The 18,766-nt window shown below is 36.1% G+C and overlaps 1 protein-coding gene and 1 long non-coding RNA gene across 2 annotated transcripts in view; both read right to left on the reverse strand.

Annotated features, from left to right (window-relative positions):
* LOC149490377 (uncharacterized) overlaps positions 1 to 18,766 on the reverse strand; it is a 61,564-nt gene that overhangs the window by 30,169 nt on the left and 12,629 nt on the right. The window lies entirely within an intron of this gene.
* Positions 15,104 to 15,862, reverse strand: LOC149490378 (uncharacterized). Its single transcript, XM_089710868.1, has 2 exons — positions 15,627 to 15,862; positions 15,104 to 15,329 (listed from the first exon to the last, which is right to left on the reverse strand). The coding sequence occupies exons 1-2, from the start codon at positions 15,860 to 15,862 to the stop codon at positions 15,104 to 15,106; spliced, it is 462 nt and encodes a 153-aa protein (XP_089566994.1).

Below are 18,766 nucleotides of genomic sequence, written 5' to 3' on the forward strand. Positions count from 1 at the left end.
ATGTTTTTTATTGAAGCTTCTTAGGGAGGTAACAATTTGATTTTTTAGTTGCACGTTACTAAGCTCGGCGACGATGGGTCTTATGGTTCCTGTTTTACCTGGTAATCGATATACATCCCGGATATTTGTTTCAACCAGCGTCACGTCTACTGCGGAACAAACTTTTTTGACTATGTTTGACAGTTGTGATGTAGATTCTTTGTCCTCTGGTGGAATGTTGCGTATTTCGATTGTAGAAGCCCTAGTTGAGCGCTGGATATCCTGTAATTTTGTTTCAAGGCACTTAATACTTTCTCTGTATGTTTGTTTCTCCTTTTGTAAAGTTTCAATTTGTTTAAGCATGTCATCATACTGTTTATTAATAAAGGTGATAGTTTTTTCGATTTCAAGATTAGATTTTTGAATAGCAATGTTTTGTAGTTTTATCTCAGCCATTTCGGAAGATAGTTTATTTAAAGCTGAGCTTTGGTCTTCACAGAATTTCTTTAGATACGATTCTTGTTCATTTTTCCATGCTTTCAATATTTGATGTATATCGATAGAAGAATCCTTGGTATCCGAGTCCGGAGAAGAGCAGGGACGAGGACGTTTTTGGCGCGTTGTTGTATTTACATTGGCACTAGGACTGCTTGATATCAGTTGTGGAATGTCCGATTCAGACATTGTTTGAGTAATATTGCTGGAGGTAGACGGAGGTGAGCGTTGAACGCGAGGCATTTTACCAGAGCAAGGTATACTAGATCTTAGCACTTACGCGCGTTGAGTCGTTTATGCAGTGAGTACAGCGTAAATGACCTTCGTAGTGACGTGATCTTTGTAGTACGGGACAGCAATAATTATGGCTACTGTCTTTTTCTCGCTGCAAGTCTTCGCCGTTGCGGGGTCGTAGAGCGATGTATGCAAGATTGGTCACTTACGCACTATTTTTAAGAGTTAGAGTCGCGCACAAGATTTTAATAAATTTACAAGTAAATCAAAAACACGTCTGCTTGCAGTCACAGCTTGGACGGAACTTCACGGAACATTAAGAAGGTGAAGCCAGTAATATGCGCCGCCAGACGTACGTACTAATGACGGTTTCAGTTCATTGTTTTAAATCGACACCGCCCTCTAATTTAGTGCATCGCCTGTAATTAAGGTCTGTCCGGCCGCAAAAAATCAAACTCACCCCTTCGATATATTATCATCATCTGTCAGTTATAACTACCAACATGGATCTTCCATATTTTTTAACCAGGATTTGTCATGTTTTATATCGAATTTAGCTCATAAAATATAATTAGCAATCAACGTAAACAAGAGAATAAAGTGGAAATATGTTTCTAAGTATCGTAAAGAAAAACCCCATCTTGCCGGCTTTGATTGCGTAAACGGTTAAAACAAAAAAGTTCGTAACGGCCGTCCAATTAGTTTAAAGAATCCGCACAGAAGCGCTTCGCCGGCCCTAAATTTTTCTCCAATTAAATGCAAAACTCGTCCTCAACTGATGCCGGTTATAAAAAATTTAAAGTCTATATAAATTCGCGCTACACAAATTTTTATTACCTTGGCTCTATAAGTAAGTAAACAAAAGAACAAATTAGCCAGAGCCTCAGTTGAGGACCGTCTTCGCGATATCCCACCCGGGACACAAGGGTGTAAAAAGTAAAACAATAAGGATTCCGTGCGGCTACGACGGGATATTTATTGTTAATGAAAATGGCGGGATTTGAACTAACGTCTTGTAACTAAATACCCCCTCACGGTTAAAGCGAGTACTAATTTGGTTTTTATAGTGAGTCTTTAATGTGATTTGGCGGCATCATGGCAGCGACACTATTGCCAGTAGGGGTAATTAATTTAGTCGGATTATATTTTCCAGCGCATAGGCGCTTGTGCGTGGTCCCTTTACAGCAAAGGAAGCAAGCAACCCTGCGGAATACGCGAGGTCGATGGGCGCTGGAAACCCGACTATAATCAAACAGAGCGGGAAAAAAATAAAATAAAACTTAAGCCCCGTTTAATTTGAAGGGTGGTTCTGGGCTATTAAAGTAACACGCTTATGTATTGCAAATTATATTGAAATTTGTCTTCCATTACTGAGCGTCTTCCTCACACAAATATTGCCCGCATTACGAGCGGGAGATTTTTATTCTTCGCTACGCCCACCCTTGTCTCCCAGTTTTTTTTACGTTGGAAGTTTTGTGCCCTTTTTTCTCGCTAATTAAAACTCTTCCGCACTGTTTCCTGTGAGAAACGTGATCCGATCAATTAATTTTGGGTGATGTAAGCCATCTTGAAATTTACTGGCCCACTAAAAACAATTTAGCATCAAAAAGTGATTAAGTGCGATGGATAGGGGGATATTATTTTTTCTGGCAATATGTTCACGTTTATAAGAGCACATTAAAGCTAACGCAACAACCTTTGGAACTACTTAGTAACATTACTTTTCGTTACATACTTATGTATCGAACGATTTTTTAATTAATTTATTCGAATTACGATTGTATAGACACGCAATTAAATTTGCGCTGCTATTGTGGTAAGACTTTCGCACCTCAAGTAATAATTTTCCAACTGCTCGTACCATGAATTTAGACTCATGAGTTCAGCTCAGTTCGTGTCTTCCCCGGTCATTCATCGTTCAAAGGGTGATATCGTTCAATCAGTCGAAATGAAGTCGGTAGAACAATTTGTTGTTGATGGGCAGACGGTAGGCGTGAGGCAAGCACGCGCCGAATTAAATGGGAATCGATAGAACCGAACGTGACCAGCGACCGGCAATCCTTCATCTACAATGTTATTGAGGGACCTTAGCTATACAAATACATTGGAATTCCCTAACAACTATTTCTAGGTTGCTTGCAAACACTTTGTCAGGATTTTTATGAAATTTTTATTTAAAATTCATCTAAAATAAATCAACTGCACTACTATCACATCATAACATAACTGATGTACCTATCCAACATGTCGCATGGTATGTGGAAAGTAAAAACACTATTTTTTATCTATTATTTTAAGACAATTAAATTCCATTTCCTCATAAAATAAGAAATGCGCGAAACGCGATTTATTTGTCTTCATCGCGCTTAATTTTTTATTGTAATATTCAAATAATTATCTACTGTCAAAAATATAATAATGGAAATATATCTACATTTCATTCTATCGTGACCATTTTGAACCAACTTGTATAACAAATTGTGCTCGAATCGATTTAAAAGCTATCAAACGATAAAGCACAGTAGTTTTCAATTCGGTAAAAATTATATAGCACACGAATTTAATGTTTCTTGGACAAATTATATCAAGATACAATTGAACGGAGAACCACATAAATTCATCGGTTGAAATTACCCATCGATACGTTTGTGAGTTATCTTGTACGGGAGTCAGATGAAACAAATCTTGCTGAAATCACTACTCTTCGATACAATGACGGAATCAATCCCAATCGCCTGCTATTAAAGCCATAGAGTAAAATGTAGAAGCGGCAAAACTATTTACATAGAAATTCTAGAAAGGTTTATAAACTATTATAGTAGCTTCTTAATTTTGCTAATTTAAACTAAACTATGCTTCTTAAATCTTAATCACTGTTTTTAATTAAAAATGAAAACAGAGTTTGTGCAAGATGAATTATCTAATTCTTCACAAACCGAATAAAAAAATTACAACCATACTAAACTACTATCTACTTTTTTTCTTAAAATCACATCATCATTTGAATGCCATAGATTTGAAGATAAAAAAAAAGTTTAAAGTATATCAAAACAATATTGTATGTGCAATCAAATTCTAGAGCTATGTTCTTTGAACGGAGACGAAATAAATTATAGGTATCTAATAGTCTAAAAAAAATATTTGCAGGTCTGATAAGTTGTCATATATATTTAGTCTATGCCCATTGATAGTTTTCAAAGACCACGTCCGCGGACAAAGCGGCGCACACAAAGAAGCACTTCCTTAGATTATCCGTGTCAGTGATTGACCAATCAATGCATTAGAAAAGCAAACTTAATTGCAGCAATTTGTGTTTATTTGTACTGATGACTGCAGAATAAAGCGCGTCACACACGGTGAAGATACTATAATATTTTATCTTAAGATACTGTTCTATTTTATATTACAGTATCTTAACGCATCCGGTATCAGCGTTCGGACCATCATTTTTCTTTTTGTCATTGCGTACTAAGACTCCTGTAGAACCGCCATCCTGTTACAAATGACCCACAAAATTTTGCGTCATTTGTAACAGGATGGACCGATGGTCAGGATGGACAGGATGGTCCGACCGAATAAACTTGGCAAGTGAGGAGATTTTGCTCAAAACATTAACTCCAAGCTTGTGCATACCATACCTACACCTAAGATTAATAAATTTTACCATTGAATTAAACTGGCCATCTTTTCTATTATGAGTGTGTAATTTTTTTAATAATATAAAGATCCTATCCTATTTGCGGTTTAATCACCATCATCGAAGCATTTAAACAAAATAATAAATCTGTAAAATTATAATTTATTCACATGCGTGTACTTTAGAATCTCCTATTTAGATACTACTCGTATTTACATCAGGCAATTTATACGACTACCTTGCATTGAATTAAGTAATTGAAGCAAATTACTGTGAATTTGTTCAATAAACTTTTACATTCCGTTGCATAGGTTGGTACCTAACAATCATAATAATCACATAAGTGGAAAAGACACAATTGTGAAAATTGTACCGAGGCTCTTCCCTTATTTAGTGTTTATTTACTTACATTTATGTCTACAATTAGTATGAATTTAATTGTCTAATTTGTCCAGATTACAGACGATTCGACAGAAAATTATACCTTTTATTTTGAACTATAAAATTCCCTTTATCAGAAAAAGCTTATTCGTATTTCGTCTAGTCGTATGAAAACTAAGGCTGACGTCGACTTAGTAAAGCAATATCCGCAAAAGGACAATATATCGCTGCAAATAAACATTTAAGTTTATGGACTCGAAAGATATTACCGATTCGTGATCTCCTTTTTCTTTAGTTTCACGTTTCGGTCGAGCGGCCATCTTGGCGACATGTGGCGGTAGATTTAGGCGGGAAACGTGCCCTGCCGTATTAGATTATGTCGAAATGAATTGAGCGCTACTATTGGATATGTTATTGACGTAGATTTGCGATCGGAGGAACGAACTGATATTTCGTATTGTTATTAAAGCTCCCGGCGGACGTGCGCGGTATACAAAGTGCAGGCGATACCACCCTTATGGCTCTATCGTTTAGGCCTCTTTACATTTTTCTTATGTAAATGCAGTTTCATATTATCCGTCGAGTTTTATTTATGTGGGAATCGTTTTAATGAGATAAGTCTTTACGGTTCCAATAGAATCGGGAAAATGTAAATTTCTTTTATTTATTTGACTTCATACAGAATAATATACTCTACCTTTCATAACAGGAAGTAGTTTAATGTCAGTAGGTACCTAGGTACTAAACTATTTTGTGAAGTACTTAAGTGTACATTACCTACAAAGTACGTAACGTTTATGTCATATAAGTTTGTTTCTGATTGCAAGTAGGTACTCGAAGTGTCATAATTTCTATAACAAAAAAAAATATCATCTCTCTCTTCAGGAATTTTGTAAAGGTTAACTTGTTTTTAAAATTTATCAGTCAATGATTAATGAATTCTAAAGCACAATTTTAATATTGAATTAACCATTTTCCGTGTATCGTTTAGAAGATTTGTTTACTAATACCAATATTTAGTCCCAATTTCGTAGTACAAGTTCTGGAGTGTCGTGAAAGATCAAAGCAGTGCGTCCCAAGACGAGTGCACTGTTAAAACGTCTTCAAGGGCCTCTCGTGGTAAACAGTAGCTGAGACGGGGTGTAAAACATAAACTTAAGCGATTTAAAATTTTAATTATTATTTGGATATTTTTTTAAGTAAAGATATTTCAAAATGTTTAATTTTCATTATTCATAAAATTAACATAATACCCAGTACCTAGTACCTACCTACCTAATTTTTTTATAAAAATATATTCGAAGGAATAAGTACCTAGTAAAGTCATTCGCAAAGAAAATATGTACCTACATAATCCTATGAATTCCCATAATTATTATTTACATACAAATACCTTGCATACCATGTTTAATTGGAGCATAATGTAACGTGAAAAAATTAATTTTCTGCGTTGGCTACATTTTTAAAATATAATATTAAAAGCATAGTATAAATTATATATATACTATACTAGGCTAACTAACCGCATCAAAATCCGTTGAAGAGTTTTAAAGATTTAGGCGCTGACTCCACGAGCGAGAGAATCGCGACGAGTCCGCCCTTATATCGTCGGATAATCTCCACGAACGAGCGATAATTCCGCCGCGTATCGTCACGAGTCGTAACGGAATCGCAGCGTTTCCGCGGCGACTCGTAACGGTATCGTCACGTTTCCTTGACGACGAGAACGACTTGAACTACGAGAAGACCAGAGGCAACGCTGAAATGACGCTGCGTTTGACAGCGGGCCCGCCGCGCGCTCGTCGCTAGCCCGCCGCGACCAGCAGCTGATGTAATGACGTTTCGCGCGCTCATTGCCACTCGTCGCATCGCGGCGATAATATCGCCGTGTGGAGACGGTTCCATAGAGAGTGTATAGAAATACGTGGCACGACGATAATATCGCCGCGATTCTATCGCTCGTGGAGTCAGCGCCTTAAGCATACATAGTGACATAGGGACAGAAGAAGCGACTTTGTTTTATACTATGCAGTGATTAAAAGCCTACATCTTACACCACGGGACGGCGCGCGCGGTCGGCCTCCTTTGATGTCGCAGGCGTAGTTATGAAAATTAATAAAGCGACGTGTAATTGCTTCCGATAACGCAGTTACCCGCGGGACCACTTTTTGTTGCGTTTAATGATTGGCTGCTGTATTCTTTGTATATGTTCAATAAACAAGAACATGTCAATGATTTTCGATACATTTTGTTTTCTTGTTGATATTTGTGATAATTCTGAGCCCTGAGGTCGATTTGTAGTGGATGTATTATTGATTTACTCACCTTTAATTATGAACCTGTAAAAAAATTTAAATCTGTCTTCAGCTGTTAACTACTGTACAGTGTAGGTACTTACGCAAAACTACATTCGAACTTCACATGAATTTTAGGTACCAAGACTGAAGAAATAGGTGAAGAACATGTCAGGTATAAAAGGTCTTTACAATATTTCAGGTTTCAATATTGTAAAGACATCATAATATATCTCCAACAAATTATTGGATAACTTTACATTAACAATATGTCCTCACAAACGACCCTGATCGCGCCTGTGATGAAAAAGTCTCAAGTGCCGCTAACATTAAAGCTATTTCAGTGAGAGATCTTAAATTAGTGACAGTGTTATCTTTTACACTGTTCCTTCTGCAGGTGGAAGCTAGCAGCACTCCATCGTGGCGCCACTCTTCACTTGCTACCTGATAAGTTCACATTATTTTTAGAAGCTCTCACTTTTATTTTCAAGAGCGATACAGAATCTATTAGGTACTTAATGTTTTGTACTTTGATTATTATCTTTTAACTTTTTAGTTTAGAATAAGACCTTACTCACAGAAAATATCAAAAAAAATAGCACCTTTCTAGTTAACGATCTCATATCATAATAATCCTTGTAGCAATCTTTTCTGGCGTCCCGCGAATACAAACAAAACTTAGCGACCCATCTCAAAAATATGAATAAACTTAAAAGACCTATCAATAAAATCGTATTTAATGTGTCCCGAAATAAAACACTTTGTTATTAAGTTGACAAGCAACCGTAAAAATGTTCCTTTAAAATGTAAAATAAACAGATCAATCATGTTAAAGCGATCCCACCGGGCTTGTTCGATCCCCGAAAAGAAGCCTACGTAAGCGTCTATTATAAAGCACAGATGTTACCGCAAGACCGATTTGTGTTTTGTTTCCTTCACACGTACTTAGTTCTAATGAAGAGAGTGAGATGAATGATAAAAGTGATACGAATTTTTATACTCTTTTAAAAAAGAATTGTTCTACAGAGTGATTGACATGAGGTCGCCCGCGGCTCGCGGCGCTCCGAGACGGTATTAGCGTTTCACGGGGTGGCCCTACCGGTATTATCATTTTATAATTTATTACGCTAATTATGAGAGGCCGTATTTAAAAATGAAACAAAACGAGGGTCATTTTAATATTGTATAAGCTTCGCGGACGTGCGTCATGTACTTTACAGGCAAATAAATCTAGAAAGGGACATCAATCAAGTTGTCGGATAGACGGAAAGACCCGTTTCGTATTATTATGCAGATCTGCGATTAAAGGGTTTTTTATTTGTAACGAATTCACAGTATGTACCTATGTGTGAAATTACCATAGCTTTTATTATTTTATGTTTTATACACTCGATGTAAGTATAACTGTCGGTTAGAAAATTATTGAATACTAGGTTATATAGGTACATAGTATACATATTTTAAGTGGCGTTATATTGATATGCACAAATAAAGTGAACAAACCACTTTTTAATACATTTTCTTTAACTGAAATAATATCAAAAAATCATTTTTTTGAACTAAAGAACTTTATTTTGTTTCAGACTGTGCTATCTACTATTCTGATGATGATATTCTTTTTATGACTTGATCAAGTCTGATAAGGTTTAATGTTAAATAATAAAAAAAGACATGTGGCACTCGGGGACTGCCACGGTAAAGCTATTGCATGCTATGCCTTCAAGCCACACCTCCGTGCCCGTCGGAGTGGGGAGCGTGAGGTTTTTTCGTTACGGAATTTCTGGATTCGGTCCCCGCGCTCAAGGCCCGCGATAAAAGCTATGCAATAGCTTAATAAAACATATCGAAGGCAAAAAGGTCCTTAAAACTACAAGTGTCTGAAATAATGAAACATATACTATAAGCTCATAGAAAGCAATAAACCAACATGGTACCGGCGGCTAATTGAATCCCGCGCTACGACGTGAGAAGACTAACTATAGCTAATCCTCGGACCTCGCCCGTATATATTTGCTATATAATTGGAGATTTCACGAGATAACACTATGACCCCTAATTAAGGCAACCCTCGATCGCTATAAGAACCTTGTTATGTTGAGATTTACCCTCTGACTTACAAGTGAATGTGAGGGAGTTAAAACTGATTGAGTTACGGGTTTAATTGAAATTCGGAAGTATTTTGTTCGTACAAATCCTGAGTGTACTGACCGCGTATTTGGTAATTATAAAGGAATTAATATTATATATTTTTTTGTAAATTTATCAGGGGATTTCAGTTCTAGAACATCGTAAGATGTATAAATTCATAACAAAATCTACATTATAGGTTGGGGTTATAAACTCATATTTCTAAATTAATTACTACCTAGCAATCATTTAAATAAAATGTAAGCATTTCAATATCCTGTTTAATATGTATCCGAAATTTTATCATGATGTATTCAAAAATATTATAAATATGTGTTTTAAACCTACCCGGAATTTTATCATGGTGTATCGAAAAATATTATAAATAAGTGATTTAATAAAAGGTACCTACAGGCAACATAAGCAAATCATCATTGTCATACACTCAAACAAGCGTAGATATCACCCTAAAATATATTGGCGATAAAACGTGATTACGTAAGATCAAATTAATTCCGCCGTTAACTATTAGGTAGCTCTAATCAAAGAGAAGATCTTCGCGAAGTTAGACTCATTACCCAAACTGCACCCTAGATCTACCGACTCGTGAATTTACAATCTACTTAACAAATACACAAGGAAACTCGACTCTGCTGAGTTAATGTGTCTCGTGGAACTGTCTAAGTCTAAACAGTTGAGAGGCAAGAGCTAATGTCGTTGATAAGTAAGCCTGCCGGTCGGTTTGGTACGCCAAAATATATTTAGTTTATTGTCTTGTATTACCCTTTGTATGTCTGATGTTACACGGCTTACTAAAAAATATATATATTAAGCTATTGCATAGCTTCTATCGCGGGCCTTGAGCGCGGGGACCGAATCCAGAAATTCCGTAACGAAAAACCTCACGCTCCCCACTCCGACGGGCGCGGAGGTGTGGCTTGAAGGCATAGCATGCAATAGCTTTACCGCGGCAGTCCCCGAGTGCCACACGTCTTTTATTTTTTTTAATTACACTATTGTTGACAACTCATTTTAATGCTGATACATTTTACATATTAAAAAAAATAGTAGATGTAAATCTGTGTTATCTTCTTCTGCTTGATACATTAACCCGATTACAAAAATAAACATACAGACATTGAAATCTAAAGGAAAATAAACTAATCGTATAATCATGTATACTTTACAGGTGCTCATGAATAGTCTATTTTTCATCGATTGCGATGTCGATTCCTTATGTCGCATCTACCACCGATAAATTTCAAAGAACTCTTGTATATGCTATACATACGATCACATCCATGAACTCAACAACATTGATATGAATTTAAAACAATTGACCAGTTTTAATATAATTTATATTTATAGGTAACTCCGTAACTTTATCTAGAGCTACTAAAGCTACGGACGGAAAATCAATTAAATTGTGGCAAAGTTGTTACTGTGTAGACGCTCATAGCAATCTATAGACATCAAGATAAGTGAAATAGGGATTTGACGCGAATTTCGTCGAGTTTCCTTACTCTGTGAGCCGGTAAGCTGTGACGTTCTCGCAATTGAAACGGTGCCGCCGAGCCTAAAACACTCGTGGCTTAGCGCTTCTTGAGCCAAACTTGAAACTCATCTTCTAAGTTGTAATTCGAGATTTCGGAGCAGAAATAAGTCGCATTTGCGAGATTTAAAGCTTAGACAATATAGTGCTATGTATTTAAATTACCCGAAAATTTTCGTGCTTTCACAAAGCAGTCTGAGACTGATTTAACGGGAGACTAGTGCGGTGTAGCGCCGTCACAAAGGCTGTCCTGCGTCCACTCCACAAGACTACGTGGTCACGAGAGTAATCCTTATTTATGGTAAGACGCGTTGCGACGCCTCCTTTGCACGAACTATTTGTCAGGCAACGGTGGATGGCCAGTATCAATCTCGGGACCAGCTTCGCAACTCAATCCACCGCGCTCATATATTATCTTCGCATACCACACACGGTCTAACGTTTCACTCCCCTGCTATCTATAACAATAAAGCGATGTATTGACTGTAAATGCGGACAATAATAATTGAGTCCCAAAGTGACCAACAAAAGTGATTCTAAATCACCCCCGACAGCGACAACACAACACGGAAAGTGCCCACTGGACAAACTACAGCGTGGCCGCGAGCGGTCGTTACGGAATCGCTCTAAATTACGCACAAGTTACGGGACCATCTCTCATTATTATGGCTCTATTTTGGCAAGTCATAACAAGGCGGGTGCGGCGGGCAGGGCGATCAGGGTTGACCATTATATGTCGATTACGGCTGCACATTTTTTCACCGGATCGCTGACCACAGCCCCCATGGTGTCATTCGAGATAAAATCGTAAATTATAACCCAATTCCATAGCTGTTAAATCTTGACAGATGAAAAGGCTTAAGGCTGGACGTGAGTGTTGTTGGTATATCGTTAACATTTAAAATAAAATAGGGGCACTTCACTCGAAGGACATTAAACAATGATTAACGCGATTCTCTTTTATTCAAAATATGTTATAATGTAGAAATTTGAGCCATGGACCATAATGATAGTAAATATTACGGCTTGGAATTTATATGCTATAATGTGTGTTTGCTTTTTCTATACAGAAATAAAAAAGAGGACATTGTCCATCATTTACGAATTCGTTTGAAATATAATGTTTTGGCGTAGGTTGTGTTATTTACTTTTTTTGAAAAAAATATTTTTACACTTAGAAAATGCATGTCTTATTTTCTAAAATGTTAAGTATTGCTTAGAATAATATATGCTAATCGTACCTATGTTTGGAATTACCTAAATATAAGAAGATGGTCCAAAATATAAAAACAATGATGAAGCCGTAGTGGTACTTAGGTACCTACTAATTGTATTGTTCAAGTTGATTTTATTTGAAACACGGTTCCAGTTAAAAAGAGAACAAAAACTCATGATTCGATGATCTATGACATTATAAACAAATGCTTCATTTACGATCTATGACAAATTTGAATTACAATCATAATCTTTGTTCAACGCATTCTAGCGACGCATTCGGAGTAATAAAATAACTCATGTCCAATTTATGTTAATACAATAAATAGTAACATAAATAATTCAGAGTGAAGGCACAGGACACAATTTGGATTTATGAAGACGGTCTATCTTCTACAATCTTAAAGTAGCCGAGATAGGATATCGCTTTCGTAAAGAGCAATCTCGATATTTTTTATACAGCAGTACAGCAGATATTGTAATGAAGACCTATGTAATGAAGTCACTATAGAACATATTTTAAAATAATAAGAAACAAGAGACACTTTACAAATCTTTAACGTTGGTAACTACAAAAATTTAATATTTAAACAGTATTTTGACGAGTGATAATTATAAATTAGTTACTTTTGAACCATATAACATGAGACCTACTTATCTGTAGGTACCAGCCAGCTGTAAGCATTTAAAAAAATTGTGAACAATTTACATACCTTGGGGCGTATTTTGTGGAAACGAAAGTGTTCGCGTGAACATGAACCGCAAACAAAAATGACATGGCAAATAATTGTATCAAAGTACAGTTATTTAAGTGGAAAGAGCGACAAACCGACAGATGCTTGCGGCCATCTTGCGGCTTCAAAGTATCGTATGCTGCATTCGTGTCTGCGGTCACAGTGTCACCGTTTACAATCTCATTTCAATAGCAAAATAACTGAAGATGGGCTCTTATTGCATGGTAATGCAATATAATAATATGAAGAAGTTATTGAGTAAGTACCTATATGAGTATATTGCCTAAGCTACCGCTGGGGCTACCACTGTTATCCGATTTATGTATAAAATAAAAAGATGGAGAAACAAAATCCAATGCACTATCACAAAGATTAATAATTTCCTAGTTATAGTTATATCTCACATTCTATTTTCAAATAAAAATAAAAATGTGCTTAGGAATAAAAGGCTCTGAATAATAATAATTGGAATTTAATCTCAGATACTCATAAAGTTTGCGCAGAGCACAACGCTGTAGACTTTATTAATATAAGCGAACTCGGGGCCAGTGGCATTTTTCTCCAATCCTCATTATTTCCCGAGAAAGCGTTTTGCGTGATGAGAAATTAATCCGTAGCAGGGCACAGGTGGTCCCGGAGAATCTAACGATGCAGTCAAACGCTTGGGTTTCATGCAATTTTTACAAGCTATTCTTTATATAAGCGGCACAATGTTTAAATTTGAATGAGGAAACCCGGGTTGTAGGAATTCTTGGTTTTCGGTTTCATACATAGTTAATGTAAATTATAATTATTGCATACAATACCTAACTGGGAGAGAGGAATTGTGGTCTCCTATAGCTTTATGTATTTTTATTGAACTAACAAGTAAAAGTATGTATTTGTTCCTTTCAAAACTAGCGATCAAAAGTTCTGCTCAAAAAATATTCTCATCCTAAGTAGTTACCTACCTGTTTTATTAACAGAGTGAAAGGTTGATCTGCAATTTTGTCTACTAATTCGTCAATATACATGCTCTACCTACATCTTGTATTAATTATGACTGATATGCATTGTTAGTGATAAACACTGCAACAGCCTCGACTCATGCAAAAAGATAATCCCCAATCTGTATAGAGCGAAATAATTTCAAGAAATAACAGCGAACTATTCCTCGAGCGCAGCGTATCTACTTAAAAGGTTTTCATCCCATTTATGTTAAGTGGTTTCAGCTGTGAAACTCGGCAGAAAAGAGGCAGGTTTGAATGAAACGCGAGGAGCTGCGGCTGCCGTAATCCGGACATATCTCAGAACATTTGCATTGTTCAGCGCGACACAGCGGGACTTAGCGAAAGCCGCGCCGCAGATGCTTATCTCAATAACAGTTTTATTTATTTTTGTGAACTGATCCGCTCCCGCTGGATTCGCCTAAATGAAATAGAGGCGTGTTCAAGATACGAGCGCTTGTCAGACTGGGTTGCGTTTGTAATGCTGACATTACTTATTGTCGAAATAAATTTCCCTTACTGTGTAGGTACGACCGTTCAATTCAGTACACTGTTTGAGAACAAATCTGAAGGTTTGAGTAGGTACTTACATCACAATATAGATGTATCGCATGTGTAAAAAGTCTCCTTTTATTAAGATCTATTATCAAAATCAATCAAATCTATCAACGATTCAACATTGAAGAATTATCTTTACGTTATCAAGATCCATTGAACCTAAATTCAAAATTTTCAAAAAAATCTCATACTTTTTCCCTCAACAGCAAATCAGCGTTAAATTCGTCCAATTATGCAGTAACACGAGCCTTTAAAAAGCAAATGACTATTTGATCGTCTTGTCTCAACGTTAAATAAAGCACTATATTTTCCGGCGAGTAGCCGCAAGAAACAAGCACCGGCGTCTAATTAGGTCGTTTGCCGTAATTGCCAGCTCCAGATTGGTTTTTTCGCGTCAACAACGTCCCACGAGGACTCGGGACATTTGGTCTAATGAACACGTCTAGTTGTGCTGCAACTCAAATAAAAATGCCACGCTCTTTCAATTAACTCCGGCAACACTTAGAGGTCACATCCATCTTCAAATGTCGTGACTGACGTGACAAATGTAATTAATGCGAGGCGATCAAATACCTAGGCTTTCGCAATAACTAAGTTTATAATAGTAGTTGATACAAAAAGGAGAGCTGTTTCGCGTCAGTTCTGATTGATTGATTGGAGTGATATCTATTTTATTTCCAGGAAGATAAAAGCGATATAATGTTTATTTAAACAATTCTTCGTCCCACAATTTTCATAAACAGTAGGTAGATCTTTGAATAATAGTATTTTGGTTATCTTGCAGCTATTTACGAACTAATTATCTCTTTGTTAGTTAATTTATGAGTATTCAATATTAATTTGATAATGAAAATTTTTAAACAATAACAAGTCCATAGACAATTACATATTTATTCAATTTTGCACACAAATTAAACATCCGATGTACTAGGTTCGCACGCGGGTGGACGCTGTTTAACTTTATCACGCTTCCGCAAATCGTCTCTAAGAAGGATGAGGTTCTCGTAATGTTCTGTGGAAACATCTAGAAGCTCCACGCAGACCTTCACTGCCTCCGCCTGCTTATCGCGCTCCCCATCCAGCGTGGTTTCCGTGGCTTGCGTGACTTTCAAAACTGTCTCCACCATTTCGTTTAACCTACGTAGAACACACTTGATAAAAAATTTATCACTACTTCAATATCTAGTAGGTACATAATATACAACTCGATTTTTCCATTTACAATATTATTTTATTACGACAATTCTATGTTTTGTAATCGTTTGTTGAGTTGAGTAAGTAATATATTGTGATATATTTCGTCGTTTTTATAACAAACGATTGGAAGACCTCGATCTGCTTCAACATACTAGATCTCCGTTACTTTTCCCTATTCCGAGTTGTAGTACAAAGTGCACTTCAGTTGAAAATAATAATTTGATATTACTTACGTACCTGCGTTTTCGAATTTCCAGATACATGCCGAAGAAAAGCGTAAGGATAATAATGAATGCCGTATTCAACTGCTTCCATGTGACATATTGGACCATTATTGGCCATCTCGTTACATGGATCTTTGGTATAACATCCCATATACTAAAATCCGGTATAAGAAGGGTTATAGGAAGAGCAAACACAGCCAATGCTATGACGATAGACACAGCATCGCAATCTGTTTGGTTCGAAGACATAGTCCTTAATTATTCTTATAGGGAATCAGAGCTCTAAAAATTGGTGTCTTCATATTTAATTTACTTTTTCGTATACGAATGTGAAATGATTGTAAATAAAATTGTGCTGAAATGTCTGTGTGATGAAAGATGCTTTTGACGTTATATAAAGAAGTGTGTTGTCTATTGATAACAATAGGGAATTTATAAGTAGGGTAATATTATATTGGCATTAAAATATGTAATATTAACCATTATTATATAAAAATTCCACATGGTTTTTAGCAAATGGCCGTAAAGGCAATGTCCGTCACATGTGACGCTAGCCGAGGACACTCGCACGGCATATCAATTTCAACTAGGTATACAATAAAATTGGATGGTCTCCGGAGAGGGCTTAAACGATTCGCCGTTTTGTCTCGGGCCCAGCTGTGTAATGACCGTAGCAGGAAAAAATTGTCAGCAAGAAAACGCGAGGGTAGTCGGGTTTATGTGCTGCGGCAGCTGGCGTTGGCGGGCGGCGACGTGCTCCTAACTGCCTCTGCTTATCTCGCAAAACCCGCGCCAATTTTATTTATCGAAAATATAAACCGATTTGCAAAGGTCCCTCGTAAATCTAGACGGCAGATTTATAGCTGTTACCAGCCGCGCTTAAACAAAGTTACTTGAGCAGTTTTGTTTATCTATGGACTTTGGGTATTTGCTAATTTTTTGTATGCACCTGTTTGTTACATTTAAACAAGATTTTTAACTTCGATGATGGGTAGATAGGCTTTGATCTTAAAACAAAGACTTAAGTAGTCTTTCATTTCTTATGGACCCAACCAATACATGATTGAGAAATCACTTAGCACCTACTACGTATACCTATGATAACCCAATATACGCTAATGCCTTATCTTATCATAAACCTAACATTTCTTTATTATACTTATAGTAAATCCAACTTACGTGTCCATCGTCAGTTAACATGCATAGGCCATATGCCTCCCACGAATTACAGGGCAATCAAATGTGAATTAAACGACATGGGTATAAGTTCATTACCTATATGAAGGGCAAATTGTACGTATTCCCTTATCAATTTACTAAATAGATATTTTTATGATATCCACTTAATATAAGTGGATAGTTTTGTTTATTTGTAAATCGATGGATCATAGAGAGCTTCTAAAAACACAATTTGAGGGATTCAGTCAATTATGTTAGAGTATCTTACCAACTGTAAGCACTTGATTCAATCGAAAAACGAGCGAAAAGGCTTATTAACAATGACGTATTGGTCAATTCTAAATTGACCTGCCTCGAGCATCGTCGTAAGGTTGCCAGTTTGTCGGTATTTTACAGAATATTCTTTGGTGAATGTGCTGAGGAGTTACATAACTTGATACCGGCATCACCTTTTCACCATCGAACAACCAGACGCGGAGCAGATTTCCATCCTTATGTTGTAGACATCCCTAAAATTCGCACAAAGCGATTCACGTCATCATTTCTCTTGCGAACATCTAAGGACTGGAACTCTCTACCGAATACAGTTTTTCCACCTTCTTACAATCTATCCAAATTTAAAGCAAATGTGAATAGGCACCTTCTAGGTAAACATGTTCCAACTTAGGACGCGTTGTCACTTACCATCAGGTGAAACAGCGGCCAAATGTTTACCTATTCATGAATAAAAATAAAAAAAATCTACTTAATATGTAATTTATAGTTTTATGTGCAAGTAAAACCTAATAAAAATATCGTATAAAATATTTTTTTATGGATTCAGAAGAATAATTAAACAAAACTGATTGCCATTATATCGAATTCTTTATAGCCAACGTCATTGCAACAGTGGATTTAACAACGTTAATTTCGCACAGGTTTTACTTACAATAAAACATGACTACCAAAATCATAATTGTATGCCTTGATTAGACTAAATTTGTGTACAGTCAGAAGCATAAATATATTACCATTTGCAGATTAGCAATAATATCTGTCATAAGAACGGGTTCAATAATATCTGTCTGCCCGTATACAGCAAAAATATCTGACATTAGTAGGCAGCATAATAAAGTGGCATCAAAATTATGTGACGAAAATGTTACAGCAAATAATTGTGACAACCTCTCGAAGCATAAATATGTGACGTCACCTAGGAGGCAATAATATCTGACACAATTTTATATTTCTATATTGTAAAATATAATTGATTCCTCACAAAAAGCATAAATATGTGACACTAGCTTTCCGCCCGCGGCTTCGCCTGCGTTTTCACAGAAATACCGCATAGTTCCCGATCCCGTGGGAATTTTAGGATAAAACCTATCCTAAGTGTTAACCCAAGTTACCCTTTATTTGTCTGCTAAATTTTATTGTAATCGGTTCAGTATTATTTGCGTGAAAGAGTAACAAACACACACACACATACACATCCTCACAAACTTTCGCATTAATAATACTAGATTAGTAGGATAGGAAGTAGGATTATAGTAGGACTAGTAGGATAAGATAGGATAGGATTTTAAAAAGGCAAAACGTTATTTATTGAATTAGTGTTATCTATTTTGCTGGGGTAAGAATATGAACAAAAGACACATTATATTTTGTAAATATTTTTTTTTAATAAAATTACGATAATATGATAACTTGCCATAATTTTCGATAATCAATAAAATAATAGCAATATTATAGGCTAATTTTTATATGTAAATGAAAATGAATAACGGGGCAATCGTGTCAAACGCCGCTAACGTCAAATATAACAAAACATGTGACAAAACAATTTCTAAATATGTAATACATGAAGGTTACACTGAACCTTCAAATATAAAATAAATCTACCCAAGTGGGCATTCATATAAGTATATGAATACTTTAATTTTGTCATGATATCCTTCTAATATTATAAATGCGAAAGTTCGTGAGTATCATGTA

The sequence above is a fragment of the Colias philodice genome, chromosome 2 (assembly GCF_061535455.1).
Source record: "Colias philodice isolate Cphi_HAF_F1 chromosome 2, ilColPhil1 Martin Lab GWU primary, whole genome shotgun sequence".
Lineage (NCBI taxonomy): Eukaryota > Metazoa > Arthropoda > Insecta > Lepidoptera > Pieridae > Colias > Colias philodice.

Excerpts from the sequence above, each read along its gene's own strand:
- LOC149490378 (XM_089710868.1), bottom strand. The coding sequence starts at position 15,862 with ATGTCTTCGAACCAAACAGATTGCGATGCTGTGTCTATCGTCATAGCA. Across the intron at positions 15,330-15,626 it reads CTGGAAATTCGAAAACGCAG|GTTAAACGAAATGGTGGAGA; the intron begins GTACGTAAGTAA and ends TGTTCTACGTAG.